This window comes from Solanum pennellii, chromosome 10 (genome assembly GCF_001406875.1).
Source record: "Solanum pennellii chromosome 10, SPENNV200".
Classification (NCBI taxonomy): Eukaryota; Viridiplantae; Streptophyta; class Magnoliopsida; order Solanales; family Solanaceae; genus Solanum; species Solanum pennellii.
The window spans coordinates 77,107,301-77,119,476 of record NC_028646.1 but is presented as its reverse complement, the minus strand read 5'-3'; the positions used below and the strand labels follow the sequence as shown (position 1 = coordinate 77,119,476).

Sequence of the window (12,176 nt, the reverse complement as noted above, 5' to 3'; positions counted from 1 at the left end):
ACCCCCACCCCTGTCACCTTTTTATTATTACTCCAATAATTCAGCATCAATAAAAAATCAAAATCTCAAAACTATATCACCTCACTCTTCTAGCCCCTTTCTTCCTTAGATTTATTTTTTTTTTCTTAAAAAATGGATCTTGAAGAGTGGGAGATTCTTCCTGATGATGGATTCCTTCAAATCCATGATGATGATGGAAAAATGATATTTTCAAGAAAATATTCATCTGATAATTCTAAGAATGAATTCAACATGAATTATTTCATTTGTCCATCTCCAAAATCATCTCAATTTGTTGACACAACACATCAATTAGTCCCTTTGGATCCAAATTCTCAAGAAACCTCAGATGATCAAGAAAAGGTTGTTATTCCCATAGAAGCCATGATTACAAAAGTCCCTCTAGAGCTTAAAGTTCCAAACTTTGGTGAACATCATGATCAATTCTCACAAGTTTTTTTCAAGAAAATGAAGGAAAATGAATTTGACAACATGAAAATTGACTCACCAAAGTCTATTAACAAGAGTCTTTTGTCACAATTTGAGGAGAAAACAGAGGATTTTGAGGTTGAAAAAGATGAGATAATTGAAGAAAATGGTAATAGTGGATTGAACTTGTTGAACAAGAGTTTAAATGGTATTGGTGCTATTTGTTCTTTTGGTGTTGCTGCTGCTGCTACCATTTGCATCATATTCATTGGGAATCACCAAAAACATAAGCAGAATCAGAAGATTAGGTTCCAAATCTTTACTGATGAGAAGGTTTGACATATTTTTCAATTAAATATTTTCTAACCGCTTAAGCTTTTAGATAAGTTCGCGTGTTTTAAAGTTGTTTTAGAGTAAGCAGAGTATTGAACCTAAATAGGTGTCTTGATAGACTTGAACTTTAGACCTCTGCTTATGATAGGAATCAAACCTTTTATTCTATTTGGTTAATCCACCTAACATAGGATGAGATTCTCGATTAATTTGATTGAATTTTATACTTTTGCTATTGAAAGTAGTAAAGCTTTCTATCAAGAACCATAATATGTTTGATAGGCTTTAGACTCAATCTAATAGTCTACTTATCCTGACCTTGATCCCGAAGAAAGATTTTCCACACATCTCCTAACCTCAACTCTCACCTCGAAAAACCACTCATAAATACGATTTTGCTTAAGAAAGATTTAGGTAAGGAATGGGCTTCTACACATCTCCTAACCCTAACCCTAACCCTCACCTTCGAAAAACCACTCACAAATACGATTTTGCTTTCAATTTGTGATCGATTCATAAAAGAGAATCAGGTCTAAACATTCTTATCATTCCGTTACTCTTATACTTCTTTTTTAAAACTAATATTTGATAGGTAAAAAACAAGTTCTCTATTCCCACGATCCTCAAGAGAAAAGTATGATTTCTTTTGCTACTCAGGTGTTATTATCATATTACAATGATTGTTTCAGTACTAGGTATGTTATTGTTGTCGATTTTCTTGTGGATTAATACAGAGGATCAAGCGTGTAGTTCAACATGCAACAAGATTGAATGAAGCAATTTCAGCAGTGAGAGGAGTTCCAGTTACAAGAGCACAAATTACTGTTGGAGGCTACTATGATGCTCTTTAAATGTTCGGTCCACGGATCGTAAACTTCTTTTTTTTTCAGAGAAGAAGCAACGACGGTATCTATCTGGAGAATAAGTGTTGGTTAACTTTGTGCTATCAGACTATAGTACATAAATATAGTATTTTTATTATTATGTTGTAGATATATAATTCCAAGATTCTACGGAGCTTTTAGTGAAGTCTTCTATTATGAAAAAAAATGGTGTATGGTTAAGATAAATGCAATATTATTCCATGAGTTGTTAAATTTTGTGCTGAATTTCATGTGTGTTTTTGTATGTTTTTTTTTTTTTTTTGCACTTTGCATATGGATACTGAGAAAACCAATATTAAGGATAAACTAGTTTAATTTAAGATGTTTCAAACAAGTTGGGTAGATATTTTATTTTTATTAGTAATTCAGTATAAGTAAAGAAAGGGACTGATTGAACTAATCAAACAAATTCAGTATAAAAATGATATTTATTTGAATAGTGACTTGTTACCTACCAATTAAATTATTGTAGGAAAACAATTTAGCTTGATCAAAGCTCCCCCAAGTCACTTTGATATTTAATTATATTCAATGTTTATAAGCAACAACTTAAGTAACTTAAAACTTTTGAAAATTAACTATGAGAATCAAAAAACTAAGATATGATGCAATATTAAAAATTAGGGATATAACAATGACACGTCACTCAATTCGTGGTAATCAACACGTATAATCCTCAATTATCTTTTAAGTTAATTATACTAAACTAGATTAGCTAATAAAAGGCAATTGGAGGCATCAGTTTTAAAAAGCTCGAATTTTGGATCATCAGAGTTTGATCAGTCCAAATAATAATAATTCATCATCTGCCTCAAAAATATACATATATATATTAAGTCATTAAATATTTAACCGCACTCGATATTTATATAGATATAGCTTTAATTAGCTTTAGTCCAGATAAAGGCAAAAATATACTCGATATTTAGATCGAATCAAAGTAAAACTACACCTTAGTTTCTTAAGAATTATAAAGATTGAAAGGCATCAGTTTTAAAAAGCTCGAATTTTGGATCATCAAAGTTTAATCAGTCGAAATAATAATAAATCATCATCTGCCTCATCAAATCAAATCAAAACATTAATGTAAACTTAAACAAATATTATAAAGATCCAATCTTTAAATTAATTGAATGTTTGAAAGAACCTATAGAAAAGGAACAGATGAGAGGAAAGAAACAATTCAAACCTCTCAAACATAAATTCATTAAAGAACAAATCTTGAAACTTTTCAGCTCAAGATTTAATCCTCAAAATATTACTATACGCCCCTGTCTGAACCTAATGAATTTATCAACAACTCATTTGGGAATTCTTGAGGCAAAAATTAAAATTTGGTACAGACACAGAGATAAAACTATGAAACAATTAGATAAACCTTTAAAAAGATCCAAAAGATTGAATCTTTAAGGCAAAAATTAATAACTAATAATAAATTCTAATACCCTTTTGGATTATAAAAAGACCATAATTTTTTTGAAGATTTGAAGAAGGGGGTGTCCAAAAGATGCTTGAAGGACAATTGATGAAGAAGAACAAAAAAGAGTTCTTTCAAAAGGCCTAAATTGAAAGCATCAAAAGATTTAGTTTCAGCCTCCTAACTAAGCCAAAATATGAAACTAAAATTTGTTCATATGGCTACTCAAAGAGGCAATTGATAAAAATAATTAGTGCATAAATTGCTACAAATTACATATGAAAAAGAAGAAGACAAAAGTGAATTACTATGATATTGTTGCTGCTGAATTATGAGTACATTATGATGATTTTATGGAGAGGTTTTAGGGTTTCATAGACAAAAATCTAATAATTGGGTTGGCCCAAACGATATTATCTACATGGACTGAATTCTGAGCCCAATAGAGGAATATGAAAAGATGGGTATGTTATTGTATATTTGGTTATCACTACTTAACATGTAAACATTTTTGGAAATATTCCAGAAATAAACGTTTTATGTTTTTCTTATTTTCAATAGAGCTTACATATAACAAATATAAAAATCATATTTTTATGTTATAGCTATAGTTTGTATAATTGCGTTCCATAGCAAATTTAATATTTGCAATGGAACTTTTGATTTGTATTATTCGCTAGAAACATCGAATTTTATATAAATTGTTCAGTTTCGTATAAATTCATTTATACATTGTAATTTGTATAGTAAGATCTGTTTTTGTATAATTATAAGTGTATACGACGAAAGTATATGTATTTGCATTTGTATATACACTTTTATCTAGTTTTATACAAACACAAACACAGTTTATACATTTTATATCAGAATTTATAAAATGATTAATTGTATGCCGAATCAGATGGCAAAAAAAGGGGATGTTTGCTGGGAATTACAATTAAAATAAATTATAGCTATAACATTCAATTTTAATTAATAGTTTGTTATTTCATACAATTTTCCAGTTTCAATATCCCCTTCTAAGGAAAAATTACTTTGATGTGTGCCTTTTAATGAATAATTACGTATTTTAGCAATATATTTTATTTATTATCATTTATAACATACTATGTTAAATCTGAATATATATTAAAAGTGAATTACGTATGCAATGTATATGTATTATAACTGTTTTTTAAAAATATATTATGTTTCTTTGGTAGGAAATTGATAAATTGTATTACAAGTGTATTAAAATGTGTGACAAATATATTATTCATCAATAAAATTTGTATTATATGTGAATAATAAATTGTTGTTTGTAATATGTATTAAAAATGTATTATAATGTATTAAAAGTGATCAAGTGAAAAAGAAAATGTTATTACTATAAATGGTAAATATCTTTTTAGTATAGTATATTTATGTAAGTTTCCCTTCTAGAAACCTCTAAAATTCCTTATTTATTTAATGTATCCAAGCTACATATTATGTATCTAGTTTATTTTATAATGTATCCGAGTTAATTAATGTATCTGAACTACATATTATGTATCCCAGGTAATTTTTAATGTATATGAGGTACATATTATGTATACGACTTATGTTATAATATATCAGAGATACTCTTTAATGTATTCGAACTACATGTTATGTATCCTGTTTGTGTTACTTTTAAGGAATTAATATAATTAGGAACTTAGTTTTTTATAAACTTTTGCATGTTTGTTTATATTTAGACTAGTTTAGATATATTGATGTTTGAAGTTAGGCTTGATAAAAATGTAACCTCAAATATAAAAATATTTAAAAGAGAAAAGTCATAAAGTGATACTTGAAGTTGTCCCGAATTTTTAAAAAAATACATTAACTATGCAGATGTCCTATTACCCCCCTAAACTATTCCGAACATATATTATTACATCATTTTTGGATCAATTTAAGATTTTAAATGGCAAGTATATCACACACCAATCATTGTGTGACACATGTTAATTCAATTTGAAATATTATTTCTTTTTCATTTTAAATTTTTCTTTCTTTATTTTTCTTAATTTTTGACTTATTTTAGTTTTATTATTTTTATTTTAATTTCATTTCAATTTTTAATTCATCTTTCACCCCAACTTTCAAGCTCCCTCAATTTTCTTTCTTTATTTCTTCTTCTTCACCTCTTATCCTCACTTAACCCCACAACCATATCAAGTTGAGCCCCTCCATTTTCTTTCTCTTTTCTTCTTCTTATTTGGTCAAATTTCTTACTTTACTATTTTTAGACTTTGTTGAGTTATTGATAACAAAACTAATTATTTTTCTAAGAAAGATCAAAATTTTGAAGGTATCATCATTTAATTTATCTCATTTCCATATAAATTCAAAACTAGAAATGATAATTTTGAAAGCATAAGAATTCTCCGAAAATTGAAAAAGTTTAATTAGAATTTGAATAAAAACTAAATAATATCTACTAATCATCTTGAAATCTAATGAATTTATCACATTGTTCGAAATGTATTAAAATATCTAGATATAATTATAAAATTGAATAGAGTTAAACTAATAGTAGAATAAAAGAGAGATGGAGTTGTGGTAAAAAGTGACATTGAAAGTGATAAGTTAATGAAGATGACAATGAAATTTTGAAGAAGAATGAAGAAAGAAAAAGAAAAAAATAATAAGGAGAAAAAGTAAAAATAATAAGAAAAATAAAAATATATATTTTATAGTAAAATTCTTGTAAAAATAAAATTATATTCGTTTTTTTAGTTTGTTCACGCTCTTTAAGAGAGTGTGTACACTCTCCATTCCAGGTGGACAAAAAATGATGTAATAATATCAGTTCAGGATTGTTAGAGAGGTAATAGGACACTTGCATAGTTTAGGTGTCTTTTTGAAAATTCGAGACAACTTCAGGTGTCACTTTATGTCTTTTCTCTATTTAAAAGTTACCTATAATTGAAGTTCACGTAAAATAATTGAACTTTAGTCATATGTGAATGAAATCCACGTAAAATTATCTGAACTTTAACCAAAAAGATTGAAATGTTAGACATACAAATTTTCAAACACCGCATGCGAAATGAGTATGGACTTGAGGGTGTGTTTGCACTATGAACATCGCTTAAATACCTGTTTCGAAATCGGGTATCTATGTATTTTGACTTAAATTATGTAGTATTTTTGATATGATTTTTTTAATTTTCTCATATTTAATAAAATTAAAATATATTATTATTATTGAAAAATAAATTTCATGAGAGATTTTCTTTACTATCTCTTTTCCACCCTCCAACGCCTACAATACTATAATAACACTTCGATATATTTTAACAAGTGAAATTTAATGCAATATTTTTTTTTTCTTTTTTAGGGTAAAGATTGATTTTTTTTTAAAAAAAAGTCCCTAACCAAAACTAAATAGATAAAGAAAAAAAGAGGCAATCCCACATGCTTTCGAACAATTTACACTGACAAAATGTGAGGTGGAGAAGAATGCAATATCCAAATTGATTCCCAATAATAATCCCATTTTTTTTTAAAAAAAAGAAAGATTAAATTTGTAAGCACAATGTAGAAAAACTTCTGTATGTATTTTAATTTTTTTTATCACAAATTATTATTTTCCCTTTTCTGATTAATAATTATTGTGCTTCTTGTGATATATTTATATGTATAATTATCTTTTGAGCTCACAAAAAGCCTTAGAATTTGAATCATCTTTTCTCTCTTTTGTTAATATATAGTGCTGTTGCTATATAAATAACTAATATTAGTGTTAAAAAAACTATTTTAGTCCACAAAATTTCAATATTGCTTTTGTTTGATGGAAAAAGAGAAATTAAAGAGTGAAAATCACATATTATAAATCCATAACAACATAAATATATGTCCAAACTAACAATATTCCAATGAGATATAAAAATATATATATATATATAATAATACAATCAAATGGACCTCAAACTCCTCATCTCAATGATCTAACACATTGAGCTGAAATAACCAAAAATAAATAAATCACATATAGTCTGACTCAATAAAGAACTACACTTTATTAGTCGACGTTCACATAAGCTAGCTCAATCAAAAGAAAATTCCAAATGCAAGAGCTACAAGAGAGGCGAATATGGTTGGTACGAATAGGGTAGCATCCGAGGCTGGGGCAGGAGCAGGTGCATCCGCTGCAACTACATTTTGAATTTCGGACAAGACCATCACCACGACCATCACAACCACCAACAAAACGTTCATCTTCATTGCCTCCATTGGTTCAAAATTTGAAGAAATTAAACTATTTTTTGAGAGAAAAAATAGCACAATTCACAATTAAATTGTTGAAAGAAAGAAAAAAAGCAAAAATTTATAGACAAAATGATGTGTGTATAATATTACGGGCAGTGCTGCCCGAAGAGACCGTTAGTCTAACTACATTATATGCCTCAATAAAATTTAAATTTTTTCATATGACATCAAAATAATAATTAGAAAATATTATTTTTTACATATTTAAGACATTTATATATAAAATTTGTATATTTATACCTAGCAGTATATATATATTTTATTTATCTAATTACTATAATTATTTTTAAACAATTAACCAAATATATCAATTGGGCAAATTATTTTGAATTACTCCCTTCCGTTTCACAAAGAATGGTCTAATTTGACTTGACACAGAGTTTAAAAAAACAAATAAAACTTTTGATCATGTGGTCCTAAATTAAAGTTATGTCAAATGTAAAAAATTGCTCTTTAATCTTAAGGCCTTAAACATGTCACGTAAAAAGTTATTACCAGAAAAAAAGAAGATCATTCTTTCTAAAATAGGTTAAAAAAAGGAGATAATTTTTTTTGAAACGAAGAAAATATTAATTATTTTGAAATTTGAGGCATATATGCTGCCCGGGAAGCTGCCCGTTAGCTGACAGGGTGGCTAATTGTATTTGGTATGTCATACAGCTGTAGCCAACGATATATTGGCTCATTTGTGGGGTTCACTTGATATTTATTTATGGAGTAGTAATTATAAAGAAATTAAATATATAGTTTTTATTTTTATGGCTACAAAATCATACAATAAAGGGAAAAAGATGAAATATTTTCAAATTTATAATATAACTTTTAGTACTTTGAATATTATACTTTAATTTCTCACCTGATAAAGTGACAATAACTTTTCTTTTAATTATAAGTCTCAGCGGAGTTGATTTATCCCTCAATATAAACTTAAATTTAATCGAATTTTATTACAAACATTAAATATCAAATTGAAAATAAAAATACTAAAATTATATCGCAGAGGGTAAAATTTGAAAGTTAAAATTTTGTGAATTAAAATATTGGAGTAATTGGGTGGAGGAGAGGTGTATTGAGCTGTTTGGATGATTTTCTTTGCTGTCAAGGGCATGTCTTTGCAAATTATGGCCAAAGGCTAGGGGAGGTTCACTTTATTATTTGGTATATTCTTTTTATTTTCTACATGGACACTTAATAATAATATTAAGTCTTACGGTGTTCATGTGACACATAAATTTTGAAAGTACATTGATAATCATTGTAACACAATAGAAACGAGTTTGAAATGTTTAAATATGCATACTTGAAACTGAAGTATATGTTACCAGTTGAAGTCTAATTTTAAGTATTTATTTATGTATTATGCTCTCTCAGAAATGCAACCAAGAAGAAACAAGCATTGAAATATGAAAAGCAGTGGAGAATTAATGAAGTTTGTACTGCTGGTGTCAAGTATTGTAAAAACAAATTTGCAGATTTCTCAGAGATTTGGCTACTTAAAGATTACTAAGTATTGCTCGGACTCTTGCACCTGTATCGAATCCTCCAAAAAATGTGTTACATTTAAGGATCCAACACGCATGTGACATCTTTTTAGAGTCGGGGCAATCAAAATTACTGCAAATGCAGACAAACTATAGCAGCAATCTGAATTGATATGACACTGCTTAATGTCAAAGTTCTAATAAAGATGGATAAGAACTAAAGAACCAAACATGTGAAGCTGATTTCCGATATTGTTCCGATTCTCTAAATATAATGTTACACACTTACACTCGTATAGAATCCTCAAACAATCATTACTTTTAAAGAATCTGACATATACCTGACGTCATTTTTGAAGAATTCAAGCAACATAATGTGAACGACACTTAAAAATAAAGAAGATGCAATAAGGAAACTACTAGAGAAGGGGGGTTATCTTTATGAATACAAATTTCATTTAAAGCATGTTTATAGATAACAAAGACAATTATATCTTGAATACCTCAAATAAGAATATAACTATCAATCACAGTGGTCCTTGAAAATGACAAAATTGACATAAGAATAATTCCTAACAAGATGACTCAAAATTTATTTTGTTCGAACTCTCCTAAAATATCGCTAAAATATCGCCGCACCATGTTAAATTCTCCAAATATGCCTTATTTTTTAAGGGGCCGACGACACGCATCTATCAACATTTTTAAAGAATCCAACAACCACCAATTTATTCACCATTGCTAAACAAATATCACAGTATAGAAGAGGTAATCCAGCCAAATATATTGTTTCCAGTGTTTCCACATTTAAACTATTGTTATTGATTCCCAAAATATGCCCACAGGATTATAACAACCAGAACTCATGCAGCAAAAGCAACAACACAATCCTCAAATCCACCAACCAATAATATGTTTAACCAATTGCTGTATGTATATAGTAATCAATCTGGAAAAGCTTAAACTACAGCAAAATAACAAATCAGACTATCATCTACAAAATACCCAGGTAATCCCACAAGTGGGGTCTGGAGCGAAAAGTGCGTACGTAAATCTTACCCCTACCTTGTTGATGTAGAGGTTGTTATTGATAGACCCTCGGCTCAAGGAAAGTATAAACACAGCAGATAACAATCAGACTATCAAAGTATTTGTTGATAGGAAAATGAAAAATATTACTGTCAGGCATCAATTGGCATGTGGCTGTCAATCTTCAAGATCCAAATCAGAATCTGAGGACCAAGAAGAACAAAAATTGATACTTGGCATATGAGTATTCACAAAAAGATCCAAAAATGTAATCTTTAACCAATTAAAGCTACCAAAATCAGCCTTAAGGTTTTTTTTTTCCGTATAATCAATGAAGAACTGCAACAAACTAACAATCAAATCATACAATTCTTATTTTTTCTTGGTAACCAAAACAAACAAACAAACTTAGAACTATTAGTTGGCATGTTGATAAGAATCTTCAAGATCCAAATCAACCTGACAAAAAATTGAAACTTGGTATGAGGGCATTCAAATAAAGATCCAAAGTTCAAATCTTTAACCAATTAAAGATACAAAAATCTGCCTAAAGGCCTTTCCCCTATATAACCAATGAAGAACTACAACAAAATAACAACCAAACCATCAATCTGAACCAAAAAACTGAAACTTGGCATGTGGGCATTCACAAAAAGATCCAAAGTTGCAATCTTTAACCAATTATAGCTACCAAAATCAGCCTAAAGGCCTTTTTCCCCATATAACCAATGAAGATACACAACCAAACCATCAATCTGAACCAAAAAAAAATTGAAACTTGGCAAGTGGGCATTCACAAAAAGATCCAAAGTTGCAATCTTTATACAAATAAAAACACCAAAATCATCCTAAAAGCCTTTTTCCCATTACAATCAACCAAGATACAATAAAATTAAACAATCAAACCATCCAAATTACATATTTTTGTTCTGAACAGGAAAAATACACAAAGATTGAAACTACTCTATAACTTTGACTACAAACTAGGCATCAATAGGCATGTGAGTGAGAATCTTCAAGATCCAAATCAGATTCTGAAGACAAAGAAGATGATGATGATGAAAAAGAGGGAAAAGATAGATAAGGGTTTGGTAAAGGGAAGCAAAAAAAAGTCCATAAACAAAGAGCAAATCTCCTAAATTGTTGACATGGAAAACTAAAAAGAAGATAAAGGACTTCATCACTGCTGAGTCTTTCTGGATTACAAGCTATGTATTGACACAAATCTGCAGATACATTAGCCACACCAACAATTATTGGACTACTGAACACCATTTTTTCTTTAAAGATTTTTTTTCTTGATTATTCACTTTTATACTGAAATTTTTTGTAAAATTTGTAGGTTTCAATGGATTGATATGAAGATGTTTTTTATGTTAGTGTTTTTTTTCTTGTTTTGGTTTGTTTGGGAATTTGCTTAGGGATAGGAAAGAGGGAGAAAAAGGAGAAAAAAACAAAATTTTAAAGAGAAATTTGTTCATGTTTTAGGGAGTATCATTAGGAAAAAAATAAAAAAAACAAGAAAGGCTAGAAATAGTAATTATTATTTTTTCTCCTTAAATTAAAATTGTGGGTTTTAAAAAGGAAAAAAGATAAATGTCATTTTTTTATTTATTTCTCTTTTAAAAAAGGATTAAAAAATGTGAAATTAGTAATATTTAAATTTCTTGTTTTTTTTTATACAAGTGAAATGAATAGAGTATATCTTGTTATATTTATACACTTTTAAGTCGTTATGATTTGATGAATTTTAAAAAACACACCTATTGTAATGTCTATTTTCTAATTGGATTACCTAAACAATAATATGTAATAAAACATTAAGTAATTGATGTTAATTTTTTTTGACATGAAAACGTAATTAATCACAATGTTTGACTATGCAATAGTAGGATATGATAGACACTGAATTGGAACATTCAAAGCACAATCTTATACTTTATCAAACTAATTATTATTCAATGCATACATAGCCATCACACAAACACAAAAATCTCTAGAATTCTTCTTCTTAAGTTTACTTTTAGAATATAAAAATATATTATTCAACAAGAAATTCAATGATCAAGTTATGAAATAAAAGAAACAGTTCAGTATAAGAGTGTATTTGATACGAAGGAAAATATTTTTTGAAAAATGTTTTCCAATTTTTTCATGTTTGGTTGGGACAAAAGTTTTGAAAAATATTTTCCAAATTAACTCATTTTCCTCAAAATTAAGAAAAATGGCTTTCCTTCAAAAATTAAGGAAAACATTTTCCAAAACTCTCCTCCAATTTTAAATTACATTTTTTTTTAGGAAAAACAACAATTTAAAAAAAAA

The 12,176-nt window shown here is 28.1% G+C and overlaps 1 protein-coding gene and 3 non-coding genes across 5 annotated transcripts; 1 reads left to right on the top strand and 3 right to left on the bottom strand.

Annotated features, from left to right (window-relative positions):
• Positions 1–41: 41 nt before the first annotated feature.
• LOC107002811 lies at positions 42–1,871 on the top strand. Of its 2 annotated transcripts, XM_027912517.1 has the most exons (3): positions 42–762; positions 1,355–1,396; positions 1,497–1,871. In XM_027912517.1, exons 1-3 carry the CDS (start codon positions 133–135, stop codon positions 1,611–1,613), a joined length of 789 nt encoding a protein of 262 aa, XP_027768318.1. In that variant the 5' UTR covers positions 42–132; the 3' UTR covers positions 1,614–1,871. The 2 variants fall into 2 exon arrangements, with proteins under 2 accessions (XP_027768318.1, XP_015056468.1); XM_015200982.2 differs by lacking the exon at positions 1,355–1,396 and having other exon boundaries at positions 49–762.
• Positions 1,872–2,378: 507 nt separating this feature from the next.
• LOC114074559 lies at positions 2,379–2,458 on the bottom strand. Its single transcript, XR_003574980.1, has one exon. It is a non-coding gene; the product is annotated as a small nucleolar RNA SNORD36 (small nucleolar RNA).
• Positions 2,459–2,627: 169 nt separating this feature from the next.
• Positions 2,628–2,707, bottom strand: LOC114074558. Its single transcript, XR_003574979.1, has one exon. It is a non-coding gene; the product is annotated as a small nucleolar RNA SNORD36 (small nucleolar RNA).
• Positions 2,708–3,140: 433 nt separating this feature from the next.
• LOC114074514 lies at positions 3,141–3,258 on the bottom strand. The gene has a single exon (XR_003574942.1). It is a non-coding gene; the product is annotated as a small nucleolar RNA U19 (small nucleolar RNA).
• Positions 3,259–12,176: the final 8,918 nt, after the last annotated feature.